Genomic DNA, 27,639 nt, shown 5'->3' with positions numbered 1-27,639 from the left:
CTCAGATGATGATGGCATGAGACTTTTATTTTTTTAATTTTTGGCAGAGGTGAGGAAAGTAATGCAAATGAGAATTTTTTCTGTGTTGGTTATATTAAGAATGGGATGCATGAGAGGCATGCAAATTTAAAACTCAGAGAGACAACTAGCCATAGGCCTAGAGCACATGATGGAGATCTGAAGATGTGATAATATATTTGAAAGTCACTTACAGGCATGTAGAGTTTGAAATCATAGACGTTGATATGTAAGTTGAAGGGCCAGATTAAAGAATACTAATCATCAAAAGAAATAAAAAACAAATCAGAGAAGCAGAATCTTGGGAGTCAAAGGAAAAGATGATTTTAAGAAAAAGGGTGAACAATAAAATAATTAGCACACTGGAAAACCATTAGTCATAAAAAGCAATCATAAATTAATTTTACTTTCATCTTTCACTGATCCTTTAAATATATCATATGGGGCTAATCCCCCTGTCTGCCACCTGGATATAAAGTGAGTCAATTGTATGGCATTTCTGGTCTTTCTTAGGTAATAGAAAGTCCTACAGTTACTTTAAGTTGCAAAGCATGGGTTCAACAAGAAGAACCAAACTGGAGGCATCAGATTTCCTGGTTTTAAAAAATATTACAAAGCTATTGTAATCAAAACAGTATGGTACTGGCATTAAAAACAGACACACAGACAAATGGAACAGAATAGAGAGCCCAGAAACAAATCCATGCATATCAGTCAACTGATCTTCAAAAAGGGTATCAGGAACACACAATGAAGAAAGGATGGCCTCTTCAATAAATGGTGCTGGCAAAACTAAATATTCACATGCAGAAGAATGAAATTGGACCCTTAAATCCTCATATACAAAAATCAACTCAAAATGGATTAAAAACTTAAAGTTAATATCAGAGTCTAAAACTACTAGGAGAAAACATAGGGAAAAAGCTTCTTGACATTGGTCTGGGCAATGATTTTGTGGTTATGACACTAAAGCTCAGGCAAAAAAGCAAAAAGAGATGAACTAAAAAGCTTTTGCACAGCAAAGAAAATAACCAACAGAGTGAAAAAAGACAACCTATAGAATGGGAGAAAATATTTGCAAACCATCTATCTGATAAGGGGTTAATATCCAAAATATATAAGAAACTCATACAACTCAATAGCAAAAAACTCCTAATTTTAAAAAATGAGCAAAGGATATTTATAGACATTTCTCCAAAGAAGACATGCAAATGGCCAACAGGTACATTAAAAGGTGCTCAACATCATTAATCATCAGGGAAATGCAAATCAAACCACAATGAGATATCACCTCACATCTGTTACAATGGCTATTATCAAAAAGCTAGGTGTTGGTGAGGATGTGGAGAAAAGGGAAGCCCTGTACACTACTGGGAATGTAAGTTGGTACAGTCACTATGGAAAACAGTATGAAAGTTCCTTAAAAAACTACAAATAGGACTATCATATGATTCCAGCAATCCCACTTCTGGGTATATATCCAAAGGAAATAAAATCAGGATCGTGAAGAGATATCTGCACTCCTATGTTCACTACAGCATTATTCACAATAGCCAAGATAGGGAAACAACATAAATGCCCGTCAATGGATAAATGGATAAAGAAAATATGGCATGTGTGTGCGTGTGTGTGTATGTGTGTGTGTACTTCCTTACTTGACTCAATATAATTACGAGTCACCTAATAAGTAAAGATATACAATTGTATTTATATGACACTTGTCATAAGTCTTTTTTTGCTTTGAACTCACACTTATTCTGGATATTTTACACTATAGAAGCTACCAGCTTTTCAAACTTTGGCTCTATCTCCTAGACTACAGCCCGCACTCATTCCTTTTATTTTACTGAGTTCTGCTTTCCTAATTTTAACCTTGGCACCTTCTAATAATGTATTTGTTGTGGTGGTGGTGTTGGTGGTGGTGGTGGTGATGATGATGTATTTTATACCTACTTTTCTGGCTCTTCCTATTCCTCATCAATTTAGGTTAACATTTCAAGCCAGCTTTTAAACCAGGGACTCTGATTCCCACGTTAGCCAGTCCTACTGCAGGGCGATAGGTGATAGAACACTATCCGTAAGCAATTCTTGGTCCTGGATTAGATTGGGGTGGGTAGATAAATGAGGGAGAAGCAGAATGGGGTGAAGATCAGCCTGAGTATACAAACACTGAAGGGTAGGGGAAGCCATGTAATGAAGGGAATCAGGTTTCACTTAAAGAAAGTTAAGTGGAAAAGCCAAGACAATTAGACATCTTTTGGTCATTAAGTAGGGGTTTTGGTGACAAGACTGGCAAGAATAACAAGGGAGATCAGTAGAGGGGAAATTGGTAAGTGACTGGCACAAAATGTCATAGATAGGCATGAGTATTCCAAGGACAGATGACTGGGGAAGATATTTTTCTCTTGGTAATTAAGTGTTGTCAGAAAGACTATGGAGAAGACAGGATATCTAAAGACAGAGGCCGCCAGTAGTGAAACAAACCAACTCCAGAGTTCCAACTGGGGAATTTGTGAGATGGTCTTTCAACCAAAAGTATGTAGAGGGGGTAGTAGGTGCAATAACTGGCCCTGATTTTACTATCAAGATCCTGGTAATACTTTTTATTTAACATCTACTGTACCATGTGTTCTCTATACTCATTCAGAGTGATTTCATATTTGTAGAGAAGAGCAGTAATGCTCTCAGACTAACCAAGATGATATTCCAATGGTAACAGAAGTGGAGCAGCATGGATTTGAAAAATAAGATATGTAATAAGGGGCTTCCCTGGTGGCACAGTGGTTGAGAATCTGCCTGCCAATGCAGGGGACACGGGTTCGAGCCCTGGTCAGGGAAGATCCCGCGTGCCGCGGAGCAACTGGGCCCGTGAGCCACGGCTACTGAGCCTGCGTGACTGGAGCCTGTGCTCCGCAACAAGAGAGGCCGCGATAGTGAGAGGCCCGCACACTGCGATGAAGAGTGGCCCCCACTTACCACAACTAGAGAAAGCCCTCGCACAGAAACGAAGACCCAACAGAGCCAAAAATAAATAAATAAATAATTTTTTTAAAAAAAGATATGTAATAAGAACATAAAGTTATTTTAATAAATATTTTAAATATTATATTAAAGTTTTTTAATCAAATTGAATTTTAGTAGAAAGCCAAATGAACTAGCTTGAGTTCTTTTTCAATAATTTACCCCGTCACACTGTCCACACTCTAATCAAGCTGTTAATGAAGAGTGTAACAGCCAAAAGGCAGGCAGCAGGGGGACGATGAGTTGAAAAAATAATCTCAAACCCTTGAGTACTTAACATTTATATTTATAAACACACACAGACACATATTGAGAAACAGATTTGGTTGGTGTGTGCAGACACAACACTAGTTTCTTGGGGATAGGAACGTCAAAGAATTCATGGATACAGTCCCAATCCTAGACAAATTTATAATCTGACCAGACCAAGAAAACACACATGGAATTGGCATTCCAGCACACCTTCAAAAGTACAGCAATGAACACATCTGCATGAAAGCAAATGCCCACAGATACACAGGAAGTAAGAAGTAGAACATTAAAGACAGTGTAACTTTGAAAAGTGGTTAATTTACTTTCAGAAGGTACTTTACACACTGGGAAAAAAAAATCTTATCACTGAATTCAAAGATATGTTTCTCATCTGCCAGTCTTTAAACCTAAATTAGAAAGGCAAAAGGAACATAAATGAATGCAGTAATAAATTCAGGGGCCATGTAGAACAAAGTATATACACACATATGATACCTATCCTAGCCTGAGTGTGTGTATGTGCTTGTGTATTTACTTCTATGGATATTTCTTTACCTGTCTTTCTACACATCCAAATTTTGAGTTCTTTACAGAAAAAGGATTTTATCTTATTAAATATTCCCAGGCCCTAATACTGAACACATTTATCAATGTACAGCAACCCACAGATTGGAACTCTAGGAGATATGCAAAGATTACTATTATGTTTAATAAGTGCAGACATCAAAGAATAAAAGAATATATCCACAGACTAAGGAGGACAGAAAATATTCCTTTTTACAAAAGATACTGCCAAAAAATCACTGTTAGTTAAAAAAAAAAAAAAAGTAATTACAAATATAATTTAGTAAAAATATTTAATTATTAATTCTTACAAACACTTACCTTCCAGCTAGAGGATCAAATCCAAAGTAAAGTTCTTTACAATGGTCACAACTTTGCCCGGCAATGGAATCATCTTGGCAAACACACTGACCAGTCAAGCTATTACAGATGTGATTCACTGCACCAGTCTTGTGGCATGAACATGGCAGGCAGCCAGTGGCATTGCCTGGAGAAATATAAAAACCTGGAAATGAAGCAATGAAAAGTTTTTATTATACTTTCTACCCAGTCTTTTCTTTAAAAAATAACGTTTTGATTACATTGAAAAACAGAATGCTCTACCACGGCACTATCTAAGTCCCTGTACAAACGTGGCTGTAGCTGTTCTTTATCAGTATGTCAATTATGGCCAAAGAAAAGCTGAGTAAATAATTGACGTTGTAACTGGGTGTCTTCCTGGCACCTACGATTCAGTGTATGTAAAACCTACTTCATGATCTTTCCACTGAAGACTGGTCCCTCCTCCAATCATCTCTGTTTCAGCAAATAGCACCACCATCTATTGCTTCAGTTGCTTCAGCTAGAACTCTGAGACATCTTTGGTAGGATAGCCTGATAAAATACAGGTTGCCCAGTTAAATTTGAATTTCTGATAACCAATGATTATTTTAGTAAAAGTATGCCCCATGTGATATTTGCTTGTATTAAAAAATTATCATTTGAAATTCAAATTTAACTGAGCATCCTATGTTTTGCTAAAACTGGCAACTCTTGAGTCCTTCACTTCCCTGTGCCCCTACATATAGCAAATTACCAAGTCCTATGAATACTGTCTTCTAAGAATTTTAAATCTTCTACTCTCCATCCCCACTGCCACCTCCCTGGTTAAAGTCATTACCAAGTTTTCTGTAGTTAACACTATGTACCAGAGGCTATGATAAAAGCTTTATATTCACTGTCTCATTTAGTTCTCACTGTTAGCAATGCTAATAATTCAGGCATTATTATGTCCATTACATAAATTAGACAACTGAAGGTCAGGAAGGTTAACAAACTTCCCTAAAATGATAGAGTTGACAAATAGCAGATTCAAACCCAGGCATCTCAACCACAGAGGCTGTCTCATCCCCTAGCGCCCCTCTTGTCCTCCTCCAATCTATTCTTCACAGTGTAGCTGGAACCATCTTTTTCAGAGTGTAGATTGAACACCTCATTCCTCTGTTTTAAATTACTTGATAACTTCCTATTCCCTTTAGGAAAAAAATAAATCTTAGCACAGCTTCCAACCCCCCAGTAAGGTCCTGCCTCTCTCCCTAGCTTCATTTTACAACTCATCCCATCTGCTCCACTCATACTTCATTCTGTTCTTGATGCCTAAACACTTTTCATGGGCAGTTCTGTCTGCTGAAATGATTTGGACCCACCTTTTCTGCTTAGCTCACTCTATGCATATCAGGTCTTGCGACTTCCTCCAGTAACCTATTCTGGGTTAGTTTAGGTATGCCTGTTAGTTTCACAGCATTCTACTTCCTATAGAGTGCTGATGAAAATTACAGTTAATCTCACTTCCACCAGACTGTAACCACCCTGAAGGCAGGAACCTCATCTGATTAATTCATCATTGTCTACCCAGCATCCAATACAGTGCTTGTCACAAAGGAGGCACTTGAACCCTGGAATTCACAAAACTGCACCAAATTATTAGGTAGGCATTGATCCCCACAAGTACTATATTAAAAAAACAAAACAAAAAAAACCCCAGAATTTAGATTACTTATAAAATCTGTATTTTTTCTTATAGAAAAAGAAGAGAAATAAAATATGATTCAAAAATATCTTCCAGTTACTTAAAATTGCTTGGACCCAGAAGGTGGAAATCAACAGTTATAAAATTAGAAATGCATTGGACATTTGGATGATGAAGCAGGCATATGAGGGAGAAATGGTTCTGGGTGTTGTGTGGTATGTGTGTTTGTGCATGTACGTGTATATACACACACAAGCGTGTGCATAATGTTACAAGGAATTTTATTGAAACAATGAATAAAGCTCTGGCAAATGAAAATAAGTTGTACAATTGTGAAGATCCCTAGCTTACATATATAAAATATCAGTGATACTGAAAGAGAGAAAAAGCGTGAGCACAAAGGGAATCACTCTGTGTTATCTATTCTTTAGGGGAAAAACCAAAAGTAATTGGAACACTGTAAAATTCATTTGAGGCTCTAGTTGAAAACAAGCCATTCTTTTACAGCTATCAACAATTAATTTGTTATTCTTCTCCGAGGTCCTGCATATTCTCTCTTAAAAAGTTTCAGGAGGAGTAAAATAGAAAAGAAAGAAGCTCAAAATCTGTGCCATTCAATTGGAGAGAACTAAGACTATCATTTTTGATAGTAATTTGCAACTAGATTCTGCCCTTTGCTTCTTTGCATTCACCAACAGCAATTTGCTTTACATGTGTTGCCAGAAATAGAGTATGGCCCTGACAGTTATTACATATTTTCCTATCTGATTCACCATGTGATCAAAATCACAAATGTAGAAGGCTTCTATTTTAGACTCAAGACCGTTGTGGCTGGGATTCTATGTATTTTCCCTCGTGTGAAGGTACCTAGGTCCTTAAGGTTCATGATGATGGCATCATTCATGTACTAACAGCTCTGCAATTTGGATAAATTCCCCATTAGCACAGATCCTTAGAAGTAGAATTAATTTGGACTTTTTGCAATAGGTTCAAGCCACAGAGAATTCTAGAACAGCTAGGAAGGATTTTTACGAGAAATGATTTGTTAGATGAGTCTGTAAAGACCAGGAGTGTAGATTTAGGTGCAGAAGATTGGGTTGCCCAAGTTTTGGAGACTAAAGAAGGGCACAGAAAAATCAGAGGTATCAGCAGAGAAGAACAAGAAAGGTATTAAAGCACCCAGGGAGGCTGCAGCCTGGAAGTTAGGGTTTCAAGGAAAAGACTACATTAGAACTTGTCTTAGGGTTAATTCCCCTCCTCCTCTCAGCAGCATGATTATAAAGGTTAATCCCACCAGTATTTCAGTTGTCCTATTTTTAAGTAGTTCTGATTAGGATGACTCAGGTACTTTCCTGCTCAACGATTACTTCCTGCCTTACCTGAATGTGCCTAATTCTAGACCATTACCTCTCCTTTTATGACTCCTAACTACAGAAAACATTTTCCCTTCCCTCCCACTTAAACTTCAGCTCCTGAGTGTAGCTTAAAGATAACTGACCTTAATTTCTTTCTTTCTTTCTTTTTTTTTTTTTAAACTCAATAGATTTCTGATCTCCCTCCATTAGCTCCACTTCATCTTCCCCAAGTACGTGTCTGCATTATTTTAACTGGTCTTTTGGAGATTTCTTTCCATGGGTGATTTTGTACCACAGTTTAAAGCATGGTCATTAGGACAAAGGTATTACCTTCCATTATGCAGGGCTGAGAGCTCACACATAGAGAGCCCAAATCAGCCCACTAAAGTTTCTTCTTTTCTCCAGTTTTCTTTCTAACTCCAGTCCCAGACCAGACAAGTCTCATGTGGGAAACAATGTGTTATACAGCTAACGCAAAAAGTCACCCATATCATAAAAGAGTATTGCTTTATCCAGGAGAAGGCTTACAGCATCCTTAAAGTTCAAAGTTATTAGCCAGGCAGCTGGTACCCTCTCCTGTAGTGGCTATTTACACAGCAGAGTACCTGTCTTGGGCATAAAAGAAGAGCCCATTTCCTAGCAATGTCCCTCCTGAGGACCGTGAACAACTAGGCTTTGCTAAGGTCTGGAAATGGGAGAGAGAAAACAAGTTCAACCTCTAGGCCTTATTCAGAAAAGGAGGGCAGAGCTTGAGGCTAAGCACTAATTATGAGCCATTTAGAAGAAACAATTCTCATCTTAAACCAGAGAATGGACACCATGTTAAGAGAAAAGTCTAGGGAGGAATTTGTGGCTCACCTACCCCAGGCAACAAAAGACTATTTGAGAAATGGTTTTGCAAGTCAATCTTTTCAAAATGAAGTGTAGGAGATGATGCTAATTTTCAAATTAAAATAACAATTTTCCTCCACTTGGTGGTTTTGTATAAAAATCATGCTAAAGTTATTATTCATAGATTTGACCAAATGTTAACAAATGCATAAATAAATATGATTATTCATCTCAAGCTATCATTTCTCTTTAAACATTTGAAAAACTCATTTTTGATTAGTTTAGATGTATTTTAAATGCCCTGCTCCTATTGCTTCTTCCTGGACTGCTTCCCCTACTTGAATACCTTGCCGAAATCCTATTTGTTTTTAAAACGCAGCTCAAGAAACACTACTAAGTTCTTTATGTCTCCCAGCCTTCAAGAATTAATCAGTCCCTTCATTTTACTACTTCTCTATCTTGTGCATTTCTAATATTGCACTTATCACAAATATGTTATATTTACATATGAGTCAGTTTCCCCTACTAAACTGTAATGCCTTAATATATTTCTGGTTGTATATCTTACAGCAGCACAGGCTCTGGTGAACAGTAATTTATTCAATAGATGTTAATTGAAAAAAATGGATATATGAAGGAAATGGATAGATGGCTGAAAGGATGGATGAGTAGATGGATGGGAAGATATCTGTTACTCTTTACAATTATCAGATGATAGCTTTAATACCGAAAAGAAAATGGTAAACATAAATCTGTGAGTCATGAGAGTGGTTAGAAGAGGTAGGGTATCAGGGAGGATTAGTAGGAAATGTATATGGATAAGCACGATAAATTCAAAATGTAATCCTTGCCAGATCAACGGATGGAACAGAGCTTCAGAAAGAAAATATCACTCCAAAAATATGTCTCCAGTTCGTAGAATGAAGGATAGAATAAGATGCTTATATAAGGGAAATTATTCTATTGGACTTTGTTTTATAAAAAACCTGGTTTTCCTATTTGAGTATCCATGAGAAGCCTTCATAAGTACATTCTCTAAGAATCAAATCCAATAACAACAATGAATATAAAGAAGCACAGCTCTGATTGATTATGTCTGAGAGATTACAGTGCACAGATACACATGTATATTCATAATCCACAGCAAAACTTTTTCTTTGCTCTCACTTTTCTCAGTCTCAATATTTTTCAGATGCATGCTCTAAAGTCTCTGTCCTATGCCATGGCAAACATCTCAAACACTTCTCTAACTTTGTCCATGGAGGAAGCCCATTTCTAGACCCCTCAGTCAGATCTTCATTACTTGATCACTGTAGCTGCTCACAGCTCTGTTCATTTTTATTTTGTAACTATTACTCAGATTCAGCACAACAAATGAAATATCCCAGGACCTGAAGCAGTAGCGAGAAACATGGGTTGAGATGAGTTTGAGTGTTGGGGGGAGGTTACAGACACTTGTAAGAGTCTCTATTTCAACCCACCCTCAAATATTTGTTAAGTGAATGTTTATAACAAATAAAGAGTTATTCAGAATAAAAGTGTCACTCTTTCAGAGTGCAGATTCTGGGGTCAGATGGACTTGGACTCGTAAATGGGCTCTTCTACTTAATGAGATTCCATTTGCCCTAAGGAAATAATATTGGTCCTTCCATCATAGAAATAGTGTGCATATTAAATGGAATTTTTTAAGATAAAACACTATTCCAGGGTCTGGCATACAGTATACACTTGGTAAATATTATCTATTATCATCATTGTGATTTTTACTAGGCAGTTTTCAGTGAAAGTGGGATTTTCCTAAAATTTAAATAATGACCTGTCAATATCCTTTTTTTTTTTTCCCCCAGATGTGCGTAGGATTGTGATCCGTATTTCCTATGACAAGATTCCTTCCTGGTGGTTTATTAAGGAAAAGGCTCTTACTCTGTGGTCTTTCTGTGAAAAACATGCTAATCTAGAAAAGCCGTTTCACCGAACACTGGGGCATGTGTCATAATCGGATCTCAACTTTGATGCACTGATTTTTAATGGAGTATCAGCCATCTAATTCTAATTCCATTGGCAGGGTCTTGCGTGCAATTCTGGTTGATGAGCTCATTTCTTGACAAATATGATACGCTTCTTAATGAAACAAGATACTTTATTTTCTAATGGTCTGTATGAGTTATAAAAGCAAACCCAAAGTAAATACCAGAGGGAAGCATGAGGAATTGTCCTATTAGCACGAAACATGTCATGTGAAGCCGTTTTCATTATAAATTAGCCTTTATTTTATTCCAAAGCTGCAGGATCCTCAATAAACCCTCCCTGCCTCTAGTTCTCAAGGACAAGGGTGGGTCACTGGCTGGGGATGCCTTGACACCGTTCCCTGCCTTTCTCGGCCTGGCCTCTGATTAAGTGCCTGCTGCCAAATGTTATGAGGTCATCCAGTCCTGAAAAAACGAACCGGGAAAACATATTCTGTGCTCTATTTATGAGTGTAGGTATGTGTACATTCATATATGTACACACACTCCAAATAATTTTAAATTAAAGCATTTTAAAAATACTTAATGGAGGTTAAGCAGCGTTCTTAACCTCTTTTCGAGTTATTGAATGGCATGTTAAAACCAGTGTGGCTCTAATGTACCTTCTAATTTGCACTGCTGCTTTAACAAATTGCCTATAAATTTTCGTTGAATTAAGCCTATTCCTTGCACATTCCTAGTAAGGTTAGGTTAATAATACATGAGATTTCATTATATGCACCTTCCTTAATAATGCTTTTTACGAAAGTAGGACAAGAGTCCATGTGTACTAGTCTAGGATGGTCAGTGATATTTACAATCACTGATGAAAAAGGCAGGCTGGAGTCCTTGGGCTCCCTCGTTCACCGCCACTATCCATCCTGCTCCCTCCGCGCCTCGATGCTCGCACACATCAGCGTGGTGTTCCCCCCTGTAGGATATAATCTAGTTCTCTCAGATGTGTTTAAAGAAGTAGAAAGAAAGCTTCCAACTGCAGCAGTGCATTTTAATGTGCCCACTGCAAGGCTGGCTACCATGAAGCATCCGTTTATAATAAAGATACTTCAGGATCAGGGTTTCTTTTTTTCAATCTAAGTTTCAAGGGCAGAGACAATAAAACCCAGAAAACAGAATTCAAAGTAGTTTCTGAAGCTAGAAAAATGCAGAACAGAAAAAAAAAGAAATAAAAAAAAAAAGAGGTCCACAAACACACTTTGACTTTTCCATAGGCTATGCACATGTGTACAGAATACCTTGTGCTGTCCAAAAACTGCATTAGGTCTTTAGGCCACTAGTGTCTTTCCTCCCTTGCAAGGTAGGATGCCATATCCTCCCTATGTGTAGCTAAAGAAACACTCACAGGCTTGCACTATGCCTATGCCTAAAAAGAGGAGAAGGGCATTGAGGTATTCTTCAATGTAGTCATTCACTAGTTCAGGAAATATATATGGACCCCCCACTATGGTGATGTGCTCCACGCCCTGATATAGAGCACTGAACAACCTGAGAAAAGCAATGAGACTTGTAGGCTGGAGAGGAACAACCTATGTCTGGAAATGAGGTCATGGGCATTACAGATCATGGGGGCCATTAGAGTCCATCAACTTTGCTGTTTCCTTACAATGATGGAGAGCCAGTGCAGGGTACGGTGATATGATCTGACCGAAGTCTGAACACATCACTTTGCCTTCATGTTGGAGAAGGATAAAGAGGAGAAACAGGGAGTTCAGGCAGCTATTGGGATAGTCCAGGAGAAACGTGACCACGGCTTGGACCAAGATGGATAAGTGAGGGTGGTGAGAAGTGGTCAAATCCTGGATATATGTGAAACCAACAAGATTGATTTTTATAGAAGAGACAAGAATTATGGGAAAACTCAAGGATGACTGCAAGGATTTGATCTGAAAAGATTAAACCCAGAAAATACTAGGGTAACATTTTCAGTTAAGCTTGGTTGATTGAACAATTTTTCCCTTCTAAAGTCCAAAAAATTAAATTAAAAAAAAAAAAAAAAAAAAGAAGAACAGAAGAGGAAATTGCCGCTAAGGACAGATGTCTACAAGTAAAAGCCAAGCACCTGCAGGTGGACAGGCCAACAAGAAGCTAATTGACGCAGGTTTTCATAACTCTGGGAAAAAAGTGAAACTGAAGGCTTCAGAGATTTCTGAAGGCAGGTGTGACTTTCCCCAAACAGAAGGTTTTCCCTCTCACATTTTGGGAAAAGAAAATGAGTTTTCTCTTTAGAAGTTATGCCAGAGGGGGGTTGTACTCAACAGGTACAGGGATGAAGTGCTACAGTGAACAGGGGGATTATATGCAAGGGTACCTGTGATGGTTAATTTTATGGGTCAACTTGGCTAGATTTGGTGTCTGGTCTAGATGTTGCTATGAAGGTGTTTTATAGATTTTCCCAAAACATAAGAACATTAATCTACAGACAAAATGCCCCACTGAATTACCAGAAAAAGTATTTATCAAAAAAGCATCTCATCATGAAATTTTCTGAAATGAGGGATATAGAAATGGTAAAGCTTCTGGAATGTAAAAAAAAAAAAAAAAAAAAAAAGAAAGAAACAAGAATCTAGTTGGTACTGCTAGAAGATAATGGTGAAATAAATTTATTGAGTGAAAAGGATTCTATATAATGGTACAATTTCAAACAGCTATGAGTATGGAATAAAGATAATTTCAGGTGTTTAAAATTCTAAAAAACAAATCGCTTTCTTCCCTATACTCCTTTTCAGAAGCTACTGGAGCATTTGCTCCACCAAATACACAAACAAATCAAGAAAAAAGAACACGTAGGATTCAGGAAACAGGGAATCCACCACAGGAGGTGTGAAGGAAATCTTCAGTACAGCTGCAAAAGTAAGACCTAGGATACAGCATGCGACAGAACTACAGATCAACAGGCTTAAATCAGAACAGGAGGATCAGGAGTTCAGATCCTCCCATGGACGAATATATTCAGTGGAAAAAAAATACATATATATATATGTATGTATGTATGTATATACACACAGACATCTCCTACTGGTTCTTTTTCTCTGGAGAACCCTACCTAATACAGATGTCCCTGTTAAAACTCCTGATTATTTCTCATTTCAAATAAACAAACCACTTAACTGACTGTATGCAATATACAAGGAATTATATCAATATTGTGGCTATGTAAGTTGCATAATATCTTTACTGTCAAGATATCAAAACTCAAAGGAACTAAGACAACGGCACTAGTAAATAAAATACAAGGTAACTTTAAATATGATGATTATTTTCATTAATAGTGATGATTCCCATTCTATATCCTCCTTAAAAGAGAGGACAGTTTGCCATACACCTTTGGAGAGGAGTTTTGTGTCATCTGTACTTAGGCAAACAGCTACTAAGAAATTATTCTCCTAAAAAAGCAACACTATACCAGATAAATCCCCAAGAGAAAGGGGTCAGGAGACCACGAGAATTGAGTATGATTTTTCCAGTAATTTTTAAATTTTTATTTCTATCAAAATTTACGTGCAGATAGTTTTTAAAATCAAATAGAACTTAAAGACTCAGAATGTAAAATGGCAGCCTGCTGTTCCATCCTTCTCCCAGGAATTTCCCTGCCTAGAGCAATCACCTTCAACTCCTACAGATGTTTCTTCTGGCTTTCATTTCTCTGTTTCTGAATAACATACATGTATTTTTACATCTCAACTTTTAAAATTTAGACTACTGTCTTTCTACTATAGAAAATGAATATTGAGCTCTTTATACCTCCTCCTCAATAATCTCTTTAGTTGGTTAAATCACTTTTCAGAGATTATCTTATTATGACTACATAAATCTATTTCACAGTTATACCCTATAATATGCTTGATTATATTTCCTTTCTTGAAAAATTTGCCTCTGCTTAGTTTTCTAGGAATCTCTTAGATATTTCTAGGAATCAAAACTTTCCAATAGAACTCTATCCAAGCAATATATCAGTTTCTTTTGTCTACCCCTGATCCTCCTGTTCTGATTTGAGCCCACTGGTCTCTAGTTCTGTGGCATAGCTATATTCTAGGTCAGAATGAAACACTCAATAAATTTGAACCATGGATAACGACTCAAAAGCAAATAACATTTGCTCTGTTAACTTTTGCTGGTTTATTTACAAAGAAGGTTATATACATCATGGTTATTTGTGCAGGAAACTGACTACTTTTTTTCCAAAATAGAGATATTAATAAATAGTGAAAAAAAAGTCATCTTAGGATATAAAAAATAATAATTGATTGCAAATTTGGAAGGATAAATCTGAAGCTGAAAGAACGTAGTATGCTGCAGCTGTCAGGTGGGCCATCTGGTCAACTCTCAATAATCTTCCTGTTTTCTGGGATACTTACCACCTTGCTCCTACCTGAAGGAGTGGTCCCTAGAAGCCATGCTTATTGTATGTGATCCTGACACCACTGGCCACAGTGAATTGGCTCAGACATGGCCACCCCGACAAAACTGAGTCAATTAGAATCTCACTCTTGGAACTGTAACCGAGAAGCAGCTAATGTCTCTCTGTATAGCTGCAACTAGAACCATAAGCAAACTCAGGAGACAGGGGTGGCTACATAACCACGCAGAGAGGAAGAGAGAAGCAGAGTGCCCTGCTGCAGAAAGAGACGGCGGGTGGGAATGAATGAATGAATACATATCAATGAGAGTTTTCTAGTTCCTGAGTCCTGACTGTGTTGTTCCATATAAGGTTTTATGGGACAGTCACTGATAATAATGCCTGCATTTATGGTGAAGTTAGTTCACATTTTTTTCTGATATTTTATCTCAAAGAGAATTAACTATTCATCATTTGTTTTCTGTCTCTTTGGATTTACTTGTCACACTGACCAATGCCAAGGGAGAGGTTTGGTTCAATTCTCCCAAGCTGAATTCCTTGTTATGCAAAACAAGACTTTAGTCCTACCCTTCCCTGGCAGGCAAATCACCCTTCTGAATTTGCATCACCCTCATTTTCACAGGTTCAGATAACTCAGAGCTGATTTTGCTAGACAGGACAACAATTAGTACAGCTGTTAAACAACCGATATTTATATTTATCATAACCTCATGATGAATGTATTATAAAGGAAGTATATTGCTTTAGTTAAATCATATAAAGTCAAGGAGAAAGTTATGGATTGGGTCCATCTTTCTTCCAACTGGGAAACCTGGAAAGATGGGTACAGTAGGACTGAACAGTAGCCTATTTTATTAATTTAATGGCATTAAAAATTATTTTAGATGTTTCTATTTGATGCCAGAACATATAACTCATTTAGTAAAAACACTTGGTCAGCTTTTATTCAGAAAATCAGTTCATCATCTGAATATTTGGCACTGTGTGGATGATCAACTCAAGTTTCTCTTTCTCTAGAATATAAAATGTATTCTTGTTTTTCTTGTTTTTTTTCAGCTGTTAAAAGGGGATTTACTTCAAGTTGAGAAATTAAATAAAAGTAAGTCTCAGTTATGAAATGTCTGATTGGCTGGCATTCATCTAAAGGCCACTCCCAAATACAGCAATACAAATATGCCACATAATCTTAAACAAACTAAATAGTTATATCTCTATTAGATAATGATATAAATGCAACAAAGGTGTTGGAGATTAATTTTTTAGAAGTCCTGACCGAGAAGCAAAGAGGAATCACCTGATATGGGATAAAAAGAAAACCTTCGTGTACTGAAAATGTAACACGTTGCTCTCTTACCTGGTTGACACTGATTACACCTTCTTCCTTGACGATGCGGCAAACATAGGCACTGGCCACTGATTGGGTCACAAATGGTCCCAGGTAATGTCCCCAAGGGGTCACACTCACACATCTGGCAGCCTTGAAAATTGCCAACGGTCAGATGGTACCTGTGAGGCTCACACTGATTACAGCGAAGACCTGTTACTCCTAATTTGCAGAGACACCGTCCTGTTGATTTGTCACACAGCAGAGAGCCATTTACTGTCCCAGCCTTATCACAGTTACAAGGCAGACAGAGGAAAGAATTGTTTTGCTGTAGGTAGAAGTATCCCTCCAAACATTCACTGCACCGTCTCCCTCCAACATTGGGATTACAGATGCACTGTCCTGTCCGAGCATCACAGACGGTCCCAGACCGGGACCCAGCTACGTCGCAGTCACAGGCCTTACAACCGGTGGTGTCCAGTCCATAAAAATGTTCTCTGCAGGCATCACACTGAAGTCCTTTGACTTCTTGTTTGCACTCACACTGCCCAGAAAGAGGATTGCAGAGTTTGTTCACTGAGCCGTGGAGGTTACACTGGCAGGGCTCACAGCCATCGTCATTAACACTTCGGAGAAATTTAAATCCAAAATCGCAATGATCACATCTAAGCCCTAAAGAGAAAAATGTGTTTAAAAAGGTAAAGATGTGAAAACAACTGCATTCAAGCTTTCAAGACAGCTGTAGCACAAACAATGCTACTGTCCACATTTAATACAGGCACCATAAAATGTTGAGTGAATTTTTTCACAAGTAATGCCAAAGAGGGCTGATCATATACTCAAAATATGATGGCAATACTTAACTTGCACTCACATACCACTTTATTTTTGCAATTGCTCTATAAAATTTTATTCATTACTTAATGCAAAGAGAAATGCTTAATGGATATATTGCTTCTGTTGCACACACTGGAACTCTTTTCCTCTTTAACAAATATCAGAACTATTATTTTAAAATTATTTAACTATATTAAAACCATTATTCTTAGTTATTTCATAGTAACGAAGTATGTTCATTTAAAAGTTGAGAGTGAAATACATTTTCAAAGCCATACAGAAGAATTGCATATTACCACATAAGTTATTTTCCTAGAAATCAGCATCCTCCCAAAATGTTTAATAAGTGATAAGCTATAACTATTTTTATGATAACAGTACGCATACTTACTTCTGAATCTCACACAATTAAATAATTAATATAAATAAAAGTTATCCAGAGCAACTGTATCTCAATGCTTTTATACACTCCTATATTTTATCATTTTCAATTAATATAAATTATGCTCTCCTTGGCTCAGAAAGCAATCACATTGCTTGTCATATTGTGTGATTCAGAACATACCTCTTTAAACACTAAGTAAATTCTGCTGTTTACATTACTTCTACTTAAAGGAGTACAAACATATGTACATTTTACATACAGAGAAAAATGTTTTATCACCTACACTTAAATCTGACAATTTTGTTTTGTTTCAAAAAAGAGTGTTACCAGGGAAAGGAATAAAAAAAATTGAATAGTAAATGTTGAGAGGCAAAATACTTTCTTTAGCTAGTCTTCACATATCCATGAATTTAAATAAGTGACTATGTGAGGTTGAATCTATTGAAACATTTATTTCAAGCTAAAATAGCATTAAAAAAAAATTAGTCGTGAAATAACAGTCAAAAACACACTCAGGAAACCATATGCAGAAAAGCATTTCCTAAACTGGAAGGAAACGCATAATATATATGTATATATATGGATAAAAATTCAAGAACTCCAATGGAAGGCAAGTTCTTTAACAGTGATGAATGACTCACCTAAGGCATATCATTTAATTTCAATAAGGAAAATAAAAAAGGACCACTATTGCTGCAAATTTTAAAAATAACTGTATTGTTAACAAGAATTATGACTCATTTTGAACTATTAAAATTGGTCTACATGGATTCACATCATATCAGTTTTAAAAATATGCGCAGTGCTTATTTGAATATGTCATACATATTCCTGACAGGTAATCTATTCCTAACGATACTCAGGAAGGCCTACAGGGCATCACATTCGGTGTTAAAAAGTACAGGCGAGTTAGCACACTTGGCATTTAATTCACATTCTTCTCCCTTTTTATTCTAGATGAATGACCTACTTTAATAAAATTATTGGTGCTAATGTATTTTACTGGTGATAGAATCATTAGTAAGCTTTAACAGTTTTGTTAAATCTAACAGTTTGCTTTCTGAAGCACATACAACATACACTTGTATTTTCTGTTGTTTTTTTAATCATATGAACAAGGTAAAATTGAATAAGGTTACTTGCTAGTCCCATTAGGAAAAGAAATATATATACATATCAAGTTTACATTTCTATTAAAAAATACTGTATGTGCAGAAATAACCCTAGAGATAGTAATATCAAACTGATGATTTCATCTTCAAAAAGTATGTATTTATATTTTCCTGCAGAAAACTACCTGGATCAACCAATAACACAGGTAAATGGCAGGGAGGCCATAACAAATTCTAAGTAAATAGTAAAGTTTGATTCTTTGATCCTTCCTTAAGCTCTGGAATCTAACTACCACAGGAAAGATTTTATTGATACAGAGCTGTAACCATTTGATTGTCCCTAAAGCCCTTTCTTTAAATTTTGTTTTCACAGCTTGAATTTAAAGTGTATTTTATATCAAAGAACAAAGCATGCTGTATGGATTGAACTTGGAGGACTTCATTCAATATCACAGATAAACTTATACAAAAGTGTGCTTCTATTTATTAGTTAGGTATTCTTTTCTTTTTGTCCCTGAAAAGTTAGCTTTTGTATGCTTAAAATGCATAAGGGCAAGTTTTGGTAAAGATTTTGATTTAATCTTCTTTAAACCAGAGAAATCTTGTGTAATACCATAAATTGTGTAATACTATAAATCTTGTGTAATACCATGAATATGTGCAAGCCCATATTCTTTTTGATTAAATTAAATGAAATGCTTGTCTAGCTGAATTGTACAAAATGATGTATGCATACCAACATATATAAAAGATAAAGAATTAGCTTTAGTGTTATATCACAGAAATGAAAATGTTACTCCAAATGATATGTTCATATGTTTGTGTATATGCACGTTTGCGGGCATGTGTGTGTGTGTGTGTGTGTCTGCCAGGCATGTTTTTATTATTATAAGGTTCAGGTCAGTGTTAGAAAAACCATGGAAGACTTGGTGTCTTGAATGACAATAGAAAGGTAAAGGTTTTTTAAACTTCCTATATGAACCAAGACGTGTTCAGTTACAATCCAAGACTCACTTTATCTGGAAACTTTCTTCTCATAATATTCTCATATATCAAAATTTCAAAGTGCATTATGTACATAGTGCATTTCAGGCACTTGATAAATTTTGTCCTTATATGGCTGTGGTTCCCCTCAAAAATGTTGAATGTAATAAATTACTATAATCAAATCTAATTTCTGAAAAATACCTGTGGGAGTAACAAACAAAAAAAGCACGTCTTGTATAAAAAAATGATAAATAACACCAAAGGTAGCTGTTTATTATAATCAGCTTGGTGCTGAATTACAAAATTAAAATTATGTGGACCTTTATAACTAACCCTAGCAATATACATGATCTGTGGAATTATGTTGACTTATTTTGCATTTCATAGGAACAGTTCAAAGAAATATAATAGAAAAAAATGGAAAGATTTATCACAAAGGACCCTGCAGCACAGAATTTTGAAAAAAAAAATCCATTTATTTTGGTCTATTAAGAAAACTAGCATGGAAATGATTTGCTTAGAACTCATTAAGTGTAAACCATTTTGAAAAAGTGCTAATTTTCTAAAAGAAACATCTATGCAGTAAGCAAATTATATTTTTCTATGACTTATTAGTATGGGACCATGTGAACTAATGCATCTACGGAATAAAGAAACTTCTAAAGGTTTGATTAAACTAAGCTTCAAGCTGTAGTTTGAGAGAATTATTAATTTAGTCATTTTTTAGACAGTTAATTTCATCCAAAATTTTTTTTTTTCCCAGCCTGCCTTGAGCAAGGAAATTTGCTTTACTCTTCAGTGAAGAAATCAAACAGAGGATTTTATTCCAGATGGTAATAGAGATGTGACTGCAAACTTTTGCATTACACATACCAATAACGTTTGCTTTGCACTTGCACTGGCCTGAATTTGGGTGACAGGTAATATCTCCATCCACTGTCCCAGAGGCATTACAGTTGCACGGAATGCAGCCATCAAGATCCCGCTCTTGTAGGTTGTAGAATCCGTTCTGGCACTGATTGCACTGTCTGCCAGACACATGTCTCTTACAATTACACTGGCCTCCGATCTAGAGAAGATACAACATTTTGTAGGATGATGAACGTATCTATTTTTAGATAATTTGCTCATTAGGTACAAGACAGAGAGGGCAGGGAGGGAAAAAAACTTTAAATGTGAAACAGACAAGAAGGTAATAAGGTATTTCCCCTCCTGACACAGAAACATGGGAGAGCTTCAGCCGGGTGAATATATAGAACTGAATGGAAATAAACCCCATAGAAGTCAGTAGTGTATGACTAAAAGGGAAGTGGAATTAAGCCTTAAGCACCATATAAAGAAATCAAAATATAGTCATGGGGAGACTGAAAATAGAAAAGGGCCAGCCGTTAATTGAGTCTTCAATCTCCACCTCTCTGTTTCATTCCTCTCATTTACTCCTCGATCCAAACTTGTTCTGCGCATGCCCGGTGCTTCAACTGAGGAAGAATCTTTCTATAATAATATCATCCCACCAAGGTTTTAACAATGTTTAAAATAAAGTTCTTAATAGTATCCATTTATGCCTCCTGATAATGACACTAATAACATTTTTTTACACAACTCTACTCTTAGGAATATTTCAGCATATTTATGGTTCATTTATATTATGAATTAATCACGTCAAGTATATTTAACTGACTTACATTGTGGTAAAAAATGCAAAAAAAGTTACTTGTTTTAGAGCACTGTCAACTAAAATAACAGCTGAACAAAGGAGAATTTTTCCTCTTCAAGCTGCTGTTTGAGAATGAAAATACATAGACTATATAATGCTTATCTACTCTATGCATAGATAATGCTATGTTGGTTAAAGAAAGAGCTAAAACTTTTCACTAGGGAATATATACATATAACACGTGAAATAAATCTGAGAAATTCAATAATAACTTCGGACTTTCACAAGAGAGGTGAATACAGACATCAGATCTCTCATAAAGTCACTGGCCTGTCTCCCCATGATTTCCTTCCACTCAGACTGAATCCAGCATGCCACATTTGGAGGCAAGGTTATCACAAAGGGAAGTTACCTACCTGTGGAAAGACACGGTTTGATTTACCTTTAATCTCAGGGATATCCAAAAATATCACATGATCATGTTGGGATTCAGTAACAAAGAGGTAGAGAAGGGTTTTTTAATTAAATAGTGGTTAAAAATCTATCACTGCCTCATTTTTCCTCATCTGGAAAATAGGAACTCACTGGAATCATTATTTAAGTGTAAGATAATTGATACAAAATGTCTAGTACTCTGAAAAATAAAGGTTTATACGTGCACGATGGAGTTGTAGACAATAATGCACGTCAATATCAAAGACACATATAGGTCAGAAAGACATGCAAGGACTGAGACTTGCCCCATAGTGTCTGGCTTTGTTTCACACCCACACTCTTACCCCGCCCCGTGGAAACCAGATTATGACTCAAAACAGGTATTTGATTTGGTCTGCAAAAATAAATGGCATTTATTGACGGGTATGAGTTACTTAAAGCCATGAACATCGAATAGACCTCTGATTACATACTTATAACACTTCAAGTCCATTACCATTTAATGAATACCCTATTTTTTTTTGCTCTTGTTTCACATATATTAGCCTTGTTCTCCACATGACAAGCACCTTCAGGAATTGGACATACTTTATATTTCTCTCAAAGAATAACCTTGCATACGCCCCACATGTAAAGAGTACTCTTTCAAAAATCTAGAGCAAGAAAGAGTGAAAAGGCTAACGAGAAATAAAGGTGTACTCTGTGCTAAAACTTTATCTTCTATTTATTTTGTTATATTCTTATGCAAATATAAGGCATGTATCACCTGGAGCTTCCCTTCCTCTTGAAATCTAGATAAGATTGCCTGGAACCCTCATTCCACTCCTGTTGAAGGACAAAAGTTCTCCTTCAGTTTTTAAAACTTCTATGTGTACTGATATTCTCATGGCCACCCTGACCCTAAATTTCTGCTTCTTCCATTCGGGAATCTTCCTGCCACCTGAGAGCTCTGCCCTGTATCATTCTAGACATGAAACTTGAAATTTCAGAAGAGGAGCTCTCATTTTTAAAAAAGCAACACATTTTACTAAAGATTTGGGGTGAAAGAACAGTGAGAACTTTACTTTGCAATTTATAATATCTATTTAGTTTCCCTACAACTAGACATCGCCAAAGGCTTCTGCACCCCAGTTAGTCACCATTTAACTGTCTTGTCTCTCCCTACTCCTCACTCCTCCCTAATGTGTGTCTACTTTTCCTCTTTACACCTAACTCTTAGTCATCTTTTACATAGATCATCTAAAAAGTGTTCATTATTGCCTTGATTTGTGTAACACTTTGGTCTTATGGGGTATTTTTTTCAATAAAATGAAATATCTCCATATGGGAAACTCAGCTGCAAATAAGATAACACAACTTTACCCTTACTTCATTAACCTAAATGTTTGCATAACGCATATAGCCTATAATTTCTCTATATTAGCAATAGCTTAAAATGTGGTTTAAAAGTAAATGATAAAAGGCTTTATAGTTTATAAATGAGTTCATTGTAATCAGTTTCTCAAAATTCACCTGAAAATACATGTTCACTTCTGTACAACTCACTGTAGATTCTCTCCCTTTTATGTGAGGGAATATAAATCTATTCACACTCTAAGACCAATTCTTGTCCACCAAGAAGTAGAGAGAAGAGTGTGACTCCCTCCCTTTAAAAGTACACTTCCCAAAAGTCAGATACAACACTTTTCTGTTTCCATGCTATTTGACAGAATACCTCTAACACTAACCCTCGGTTGACTTATTTGATTTTATCTGGCCAATAGTAAGTCAGCAAATATGATGCAAGCAGAAGTTTGAAATATTTGCAGACTTGGAGTTGATTCTCTCTAGCTGGGCTTGGAACCCTGAGACCACCTTGTAAACAGGCTCAAGCTATCCTGTTGGAGGATTTGAGGACATGTGGAAGAGAATTAGAAGCCCCAGCTAATAACCTCTCCTATCACCCCAGTTAACCTTCTGCTTGACAACCACTAGACACGCGAGTGAGGCCTTCCTGGATCATCTAACTGCCAGCTGACAAGCTAGCTAACCACATAAATGAAAGAGCTCAGGCACGATCAGCCAAGCCAGCCCAGACCACCGCTGAGCCAAACCGTAGAATTCTAAACCAAGTAAATGGTTTTCATTGTTTTAAGCCACCATTTTAGAGGCGAAAGTTAACAGAAACAATACCACTGACCAGAACTTAAATTACATTTCTATACATAACTGCCAGGGAGGCTGAGAAATGTAGTTTATTCTCTATGATTGCATGGCCAAATAATATTGAAATTTCTATTAGTAATGTAGAAGGAAAACAAATAATGAGGTACAGTTACTGTTTCTAACAACAAACAAACATGTTCATACTTTAAGCCAGAGAAATTTTCTAGCTCTTAAAGGCTTAAAACACAATCTTGGTTTTGTAAGTTTTGGTCTTGCATGCTTTCAGTCACATGAACAATGAGGGAAAAGGGATGCCCCTATGAGCTCTAGTAAGAAACTCGAAAATAATTTTGATTAGCCTGGCTTGGGTCATTTCTTTTCTTTTTTCTAGTTTCTTAAGGGGAAAGGTTTTTCTCTGAATTTTTTTCTTTTCTAATATAGACAATTTAGTGCTTTTAATATCTTACTAAGGACTGCTATATCAGCAGCCCATAGTTTTGATATGTTGTGTTTTCATTTTCATTCAGTTCAGAATACTTTCTAATTTCCCTTTCATTTCCTATTTGACCCTTAGGTTATTTAGATGTGTGTTATTTAGTTTCCAAATATTTAGGGATATTCCAGAGATTACTCTGTTATTGATTTCGAATTTTATTTAATGATTATGATCAGATAACACACTTTACATGACTTGAATTCTTTTAAATTTATTGAGGCTTGTTTTATGGTCCAGAATTTGATTCATTTTGATAGATGCTTTGTGTAGACTAGAAAAATATGTGTATCCTGCTGCTGTTGAGTGCTCTATAAACGTCAATTAAGTCAAGTTGGTTGACAGTGCTGTTTTAACCTCTATACTTATGATTTTCTGTCAATTTGTTCTATTAATTATTGAGAAAGGGGTATTGAAATTTTTGCCTACAATCTCGGATTTTTGTATTTCTCCTTTCATTTCTATCAGTTTTTGACTTGTATAGCTGCACAGACTCTGTGGTTTGGTACATAAATGTTAAGAATTTATGTACCAAACCCTTTTGATGAATTGACCTGTTTTGCAATGTGACCATCTTTACCCCGGGAAACACTTTTACTTTAAAATCTATATTTTCTGATATTAATAAAGTCACCCCAGCTTTCTTAGGATTAGTAATTGCATAGTATATCTTTAATCATCCTTTATTTTTAACCTATGTGTGTCTTATATTTGAAATGTATTTCCTGTAGGCAGCATATAATCCTTTGGCAGGGTCTTACTTTTTTTTATCCAGTCTTCCAATCTCTGAATTTTAAATGGAGTATCTAGAACATTTAAATTTAATGTGATTATTGACATGGCTAGTTTTAAATCCATCATCCTGCTATTTTCCTTATATTTGTTTCAACTGTTTGTGTTCCTCATTTCTGCCTGCTTTTCTATTATTTTAAATTTTCTAGATTCCATTTTATCTTACTTTCAGTTTATTAGCTACAGCACATTGTTTTATTATTTTTAGTGGTCTCTTTGAAGTCTATGGTGTATATCTTTATCACAGTCTACCTTGAAGTGATTACATTTAGTAATAAGAACCGTACGATATTATAGTTCATTTTCTCTCTTCTAACATTGTGCTATTGTTGTCATACATTTTAATTGTGAATGTATTATAAACATTTTAATACAGCATTATTGCTTTTGTTTAAATTGCCAATTATTTTTAAAGAGAATTAAATAATCAGATAAATCTTATATAATTACCCATGTAGCTACTCTCTCTGGAGCTCTTCAGTTCTTTGTGTAAATTCATGTTTACATCTGGTATCATTATACTTCTGGCTGAAGGATTTCTTTTTAACATTTCTTATAGTGCATGCAGGTCTGCTTGTGATGAATTCTTTCATTTTTATATATTGTAAAAAATTTCTACTTTCCCTTTATCTTGGAGAGATATTTTTGCTAGGTATAGAATTCTATGTACACCCTTTTTTTTATTTCTGTGTTTTAAGTATGTTGCGTCACCATCTTTTTGCTTGCGTTATTTTTAATAGGAAACTCTCATTATCTTAAAGGTTTTTCCTCCATATATAATTTATCTATTTCCTCTGGCTGCTTTAATATTTTATCTTTATCATTAAAGAGAAAATTATCACTAGTTTGAAGCAATTCAATTATGATGTGCTTTTTGCAGTTTTCTTCATGTTTCTTCTTCTTGGCTTTTCTTGAGTTTCTTGGGTTGGTGGTTTTCTTTGGTTTTCATTACACAGTATTTAGAATTTTTCAGTCATTATTTCTTCAAATTTTTTTCTGTCTCTATCTTCTCTCTTCCTCTTCTTTGGGCACTCCAGTTATACATATATCACAACTCCTGAAGTAGTCTCACAGCTCACTGATGTTGTTTCAATTTTTCTAAATTATATTTTCTCTATATGTTTAATTTTAGATGGTTTATATTGTTATGACTTCAAGTTCATTACTCTTTTCTCCAATGTATAAGTACCATTAATCCCATCCAATTTATTTCCATTTTACACATTGTAGCTTTCCTCTCTAGATTTTTGATTTGTATCCTATTTGTACCTTTTATGTCTCTATGCAACTTTTTGAACATCTAGAACATAGTTACAATATCTGTTTCAAGGTACCTGCCTGGTAATTCTAACATCTGTTTTAGTTCTGGGTCACTTTTGATTGATTGATTTTTGTCCTCATTATAGATTTTATTTTCCTGTTTCTTTGCATGCCTGGTAATTTTTTTTTTTTTTTTTTTTATCATTGGGTGCTAGATTTTGTGGACTTTCTCTTTTTGGGTGCTAGATATTTTAGTGTTCCTATAAATATTCCTGAGCTTTGTCCTGGGATGCAGTTAAGTTACTTAGAAACAGTTAGTTCCTTTGGGTCTTGCTCTTAAGATTTATTAGGTGGTCCTGGAGCAGTGATTAGTCTAGGACTATTCTCTACTATTGAGGCAAGATACTTCTGTGTACTCTATTGGATATCCTGTGACTCATGAGGTTTTTCTAGTTTGGATAGTGGAAACATGCACTATTCACAGCCTTGCATGAGTGCTCAGCACCATTACATTTAATTCTTTCAGGTTGTTCTTTCCCCAGCCTTACACACATGCAATAATTAATAGTCAGCTGAGTACTTAAGAAAGATACTCTATAGAGCTCTGGGATTATCTCTCTGTGCTGCTCTCTCTGCAAACTCTAGCCACTTTGGACTCCCCACACTGTCAGCTCCACCTCTTCAACTCAGAGAATCCCCTGAGCTCCACCTCCCACTCTGTTCTTTGGCTTGGAAATTCTCTCAAGGTAAAAAGCCAGAAGATTAAGCATGTGCCTATTTCCTCTTTTCCTGATACTTTACTAAAATAGGAATTTTAAAAATTGTAATCCATAATTTTAATGATTAATTTTAAAAATTATAATCCATAATTTTAATGATTAGAGAGAACAATAGAGAACAAATAAATTTTCCCAAAAAGTTTCAAAGACAGCGAATGGAAGGAAGAAATATAAATGAATATTGACAATACTCTCAACTAGTCAGAAGCTACAATATGGGTGCCAGGTGAGTTATATTTCTAAAACAAGAAAACTGATTTTTTCTACAGAAAGGAAAACCTTAGCCTTAAGGTTCTGAAAGCCTTAAGATTTACAAGTGATAAAACACTGAAAAAAGCAGGATAAGTTCTGAAATCAGAACAATGGCTCTCACCTGGGGGTGATTTTTTTTCCCCAGAGGACTTTTAGCAGTGGCTGGGGACTTTCTGGTTGTCACAATTGGGAGAGGGGTTCTATACCATCTGGTGGGTTGAGGCCAGGGACGCTGCTAAACATCCTACAATATACAGAACAGTTCCCCACAACAAGGAATTATCCAGCCAGAAATACCAATCATGCTGTGGTTGAGAATCCTGATTAAGTGAGAGTGTATGTACACCCTCACCCCTTGCCACCATTCCACTTCTCCTACACTGCTTCTAGAAAGCCAGGAGCCAGACTTATTTTCCATTTAAGAGGAAACTGGCAGAGAAAAGCTACAGAAATAAGATCTCTAGAGCTGATACCTGGGACTCTGACCACTGCAAAGAAAAGCTTTCTTGCTGTTTGTACACACAAGAGCAAAGTACAGCTTGGAAGCCTTTTGCCAGTTTATTATAGAATAGAGCAGGCAGCAAAATTTCCAACATGAAAAACAGGGACCAAGAAAAAAAAAAAAGGAGAAGAAATAATAATCTATAAGGGAAAGAAGGAATGCAGAGAAGAGACATATAAAAAGTCATCAACCAATAACAAATAAAACACTGCTATAACTATTATCCCCAGAAAGTTATGGTAAAAGTTG

The 27,639-nt window shown here is 35.9% G+C and overlaps 1 protein-coding gene across 1 annotated transcript in view; it reads right to left on the bottom strand.

The window, feature by feature from the left end:
• The window catches only part of USH2A (usherin), a 795,295-nt gene that overhangs the window by 611,252 nt on the left and 156,404 nt on the right, over positions 1–27,639 (bottom strand). The window contains exons 11-13 of the mRNA XM_068538548.1: positions 19,949–20,144; positions 15,785–16,426; positions 4,177–4,360 (exon numbers count right to left, since the gene is read on the bottom strand). Coding sequence (XP_068394649.1) covers positions 4,177–4,360; positions 15,785–16,426; positions 19,949–20,144 — 1,022 coding nt within the window. The remainder of the gene's footprint in view (positions 1–4,176; positions 4,361–15,784; positions 16,427–19,948; positions 20,145–27,639) is intronic.

The sequence above is a fragment of the Eschrichtius robustus genome, chromosome 3, assembly GCF_028021215.1.
Source record: "Eschrichtius robustus isolate mEscRob2 chromosome 3, mEscRob2.pri, whole genome shotgun sequence".
In the NCBI taxonomy this organism is placed as follows: Eukaryota; Metazoa; Chordata; class Mammalia; order Artiodactyla; family Eschrichtiidae; genus Eschrichtius; species Eschrichtius robustus.
This window is presented reverse-complemented; position numbering and strand designations above follow the sequence as displayed.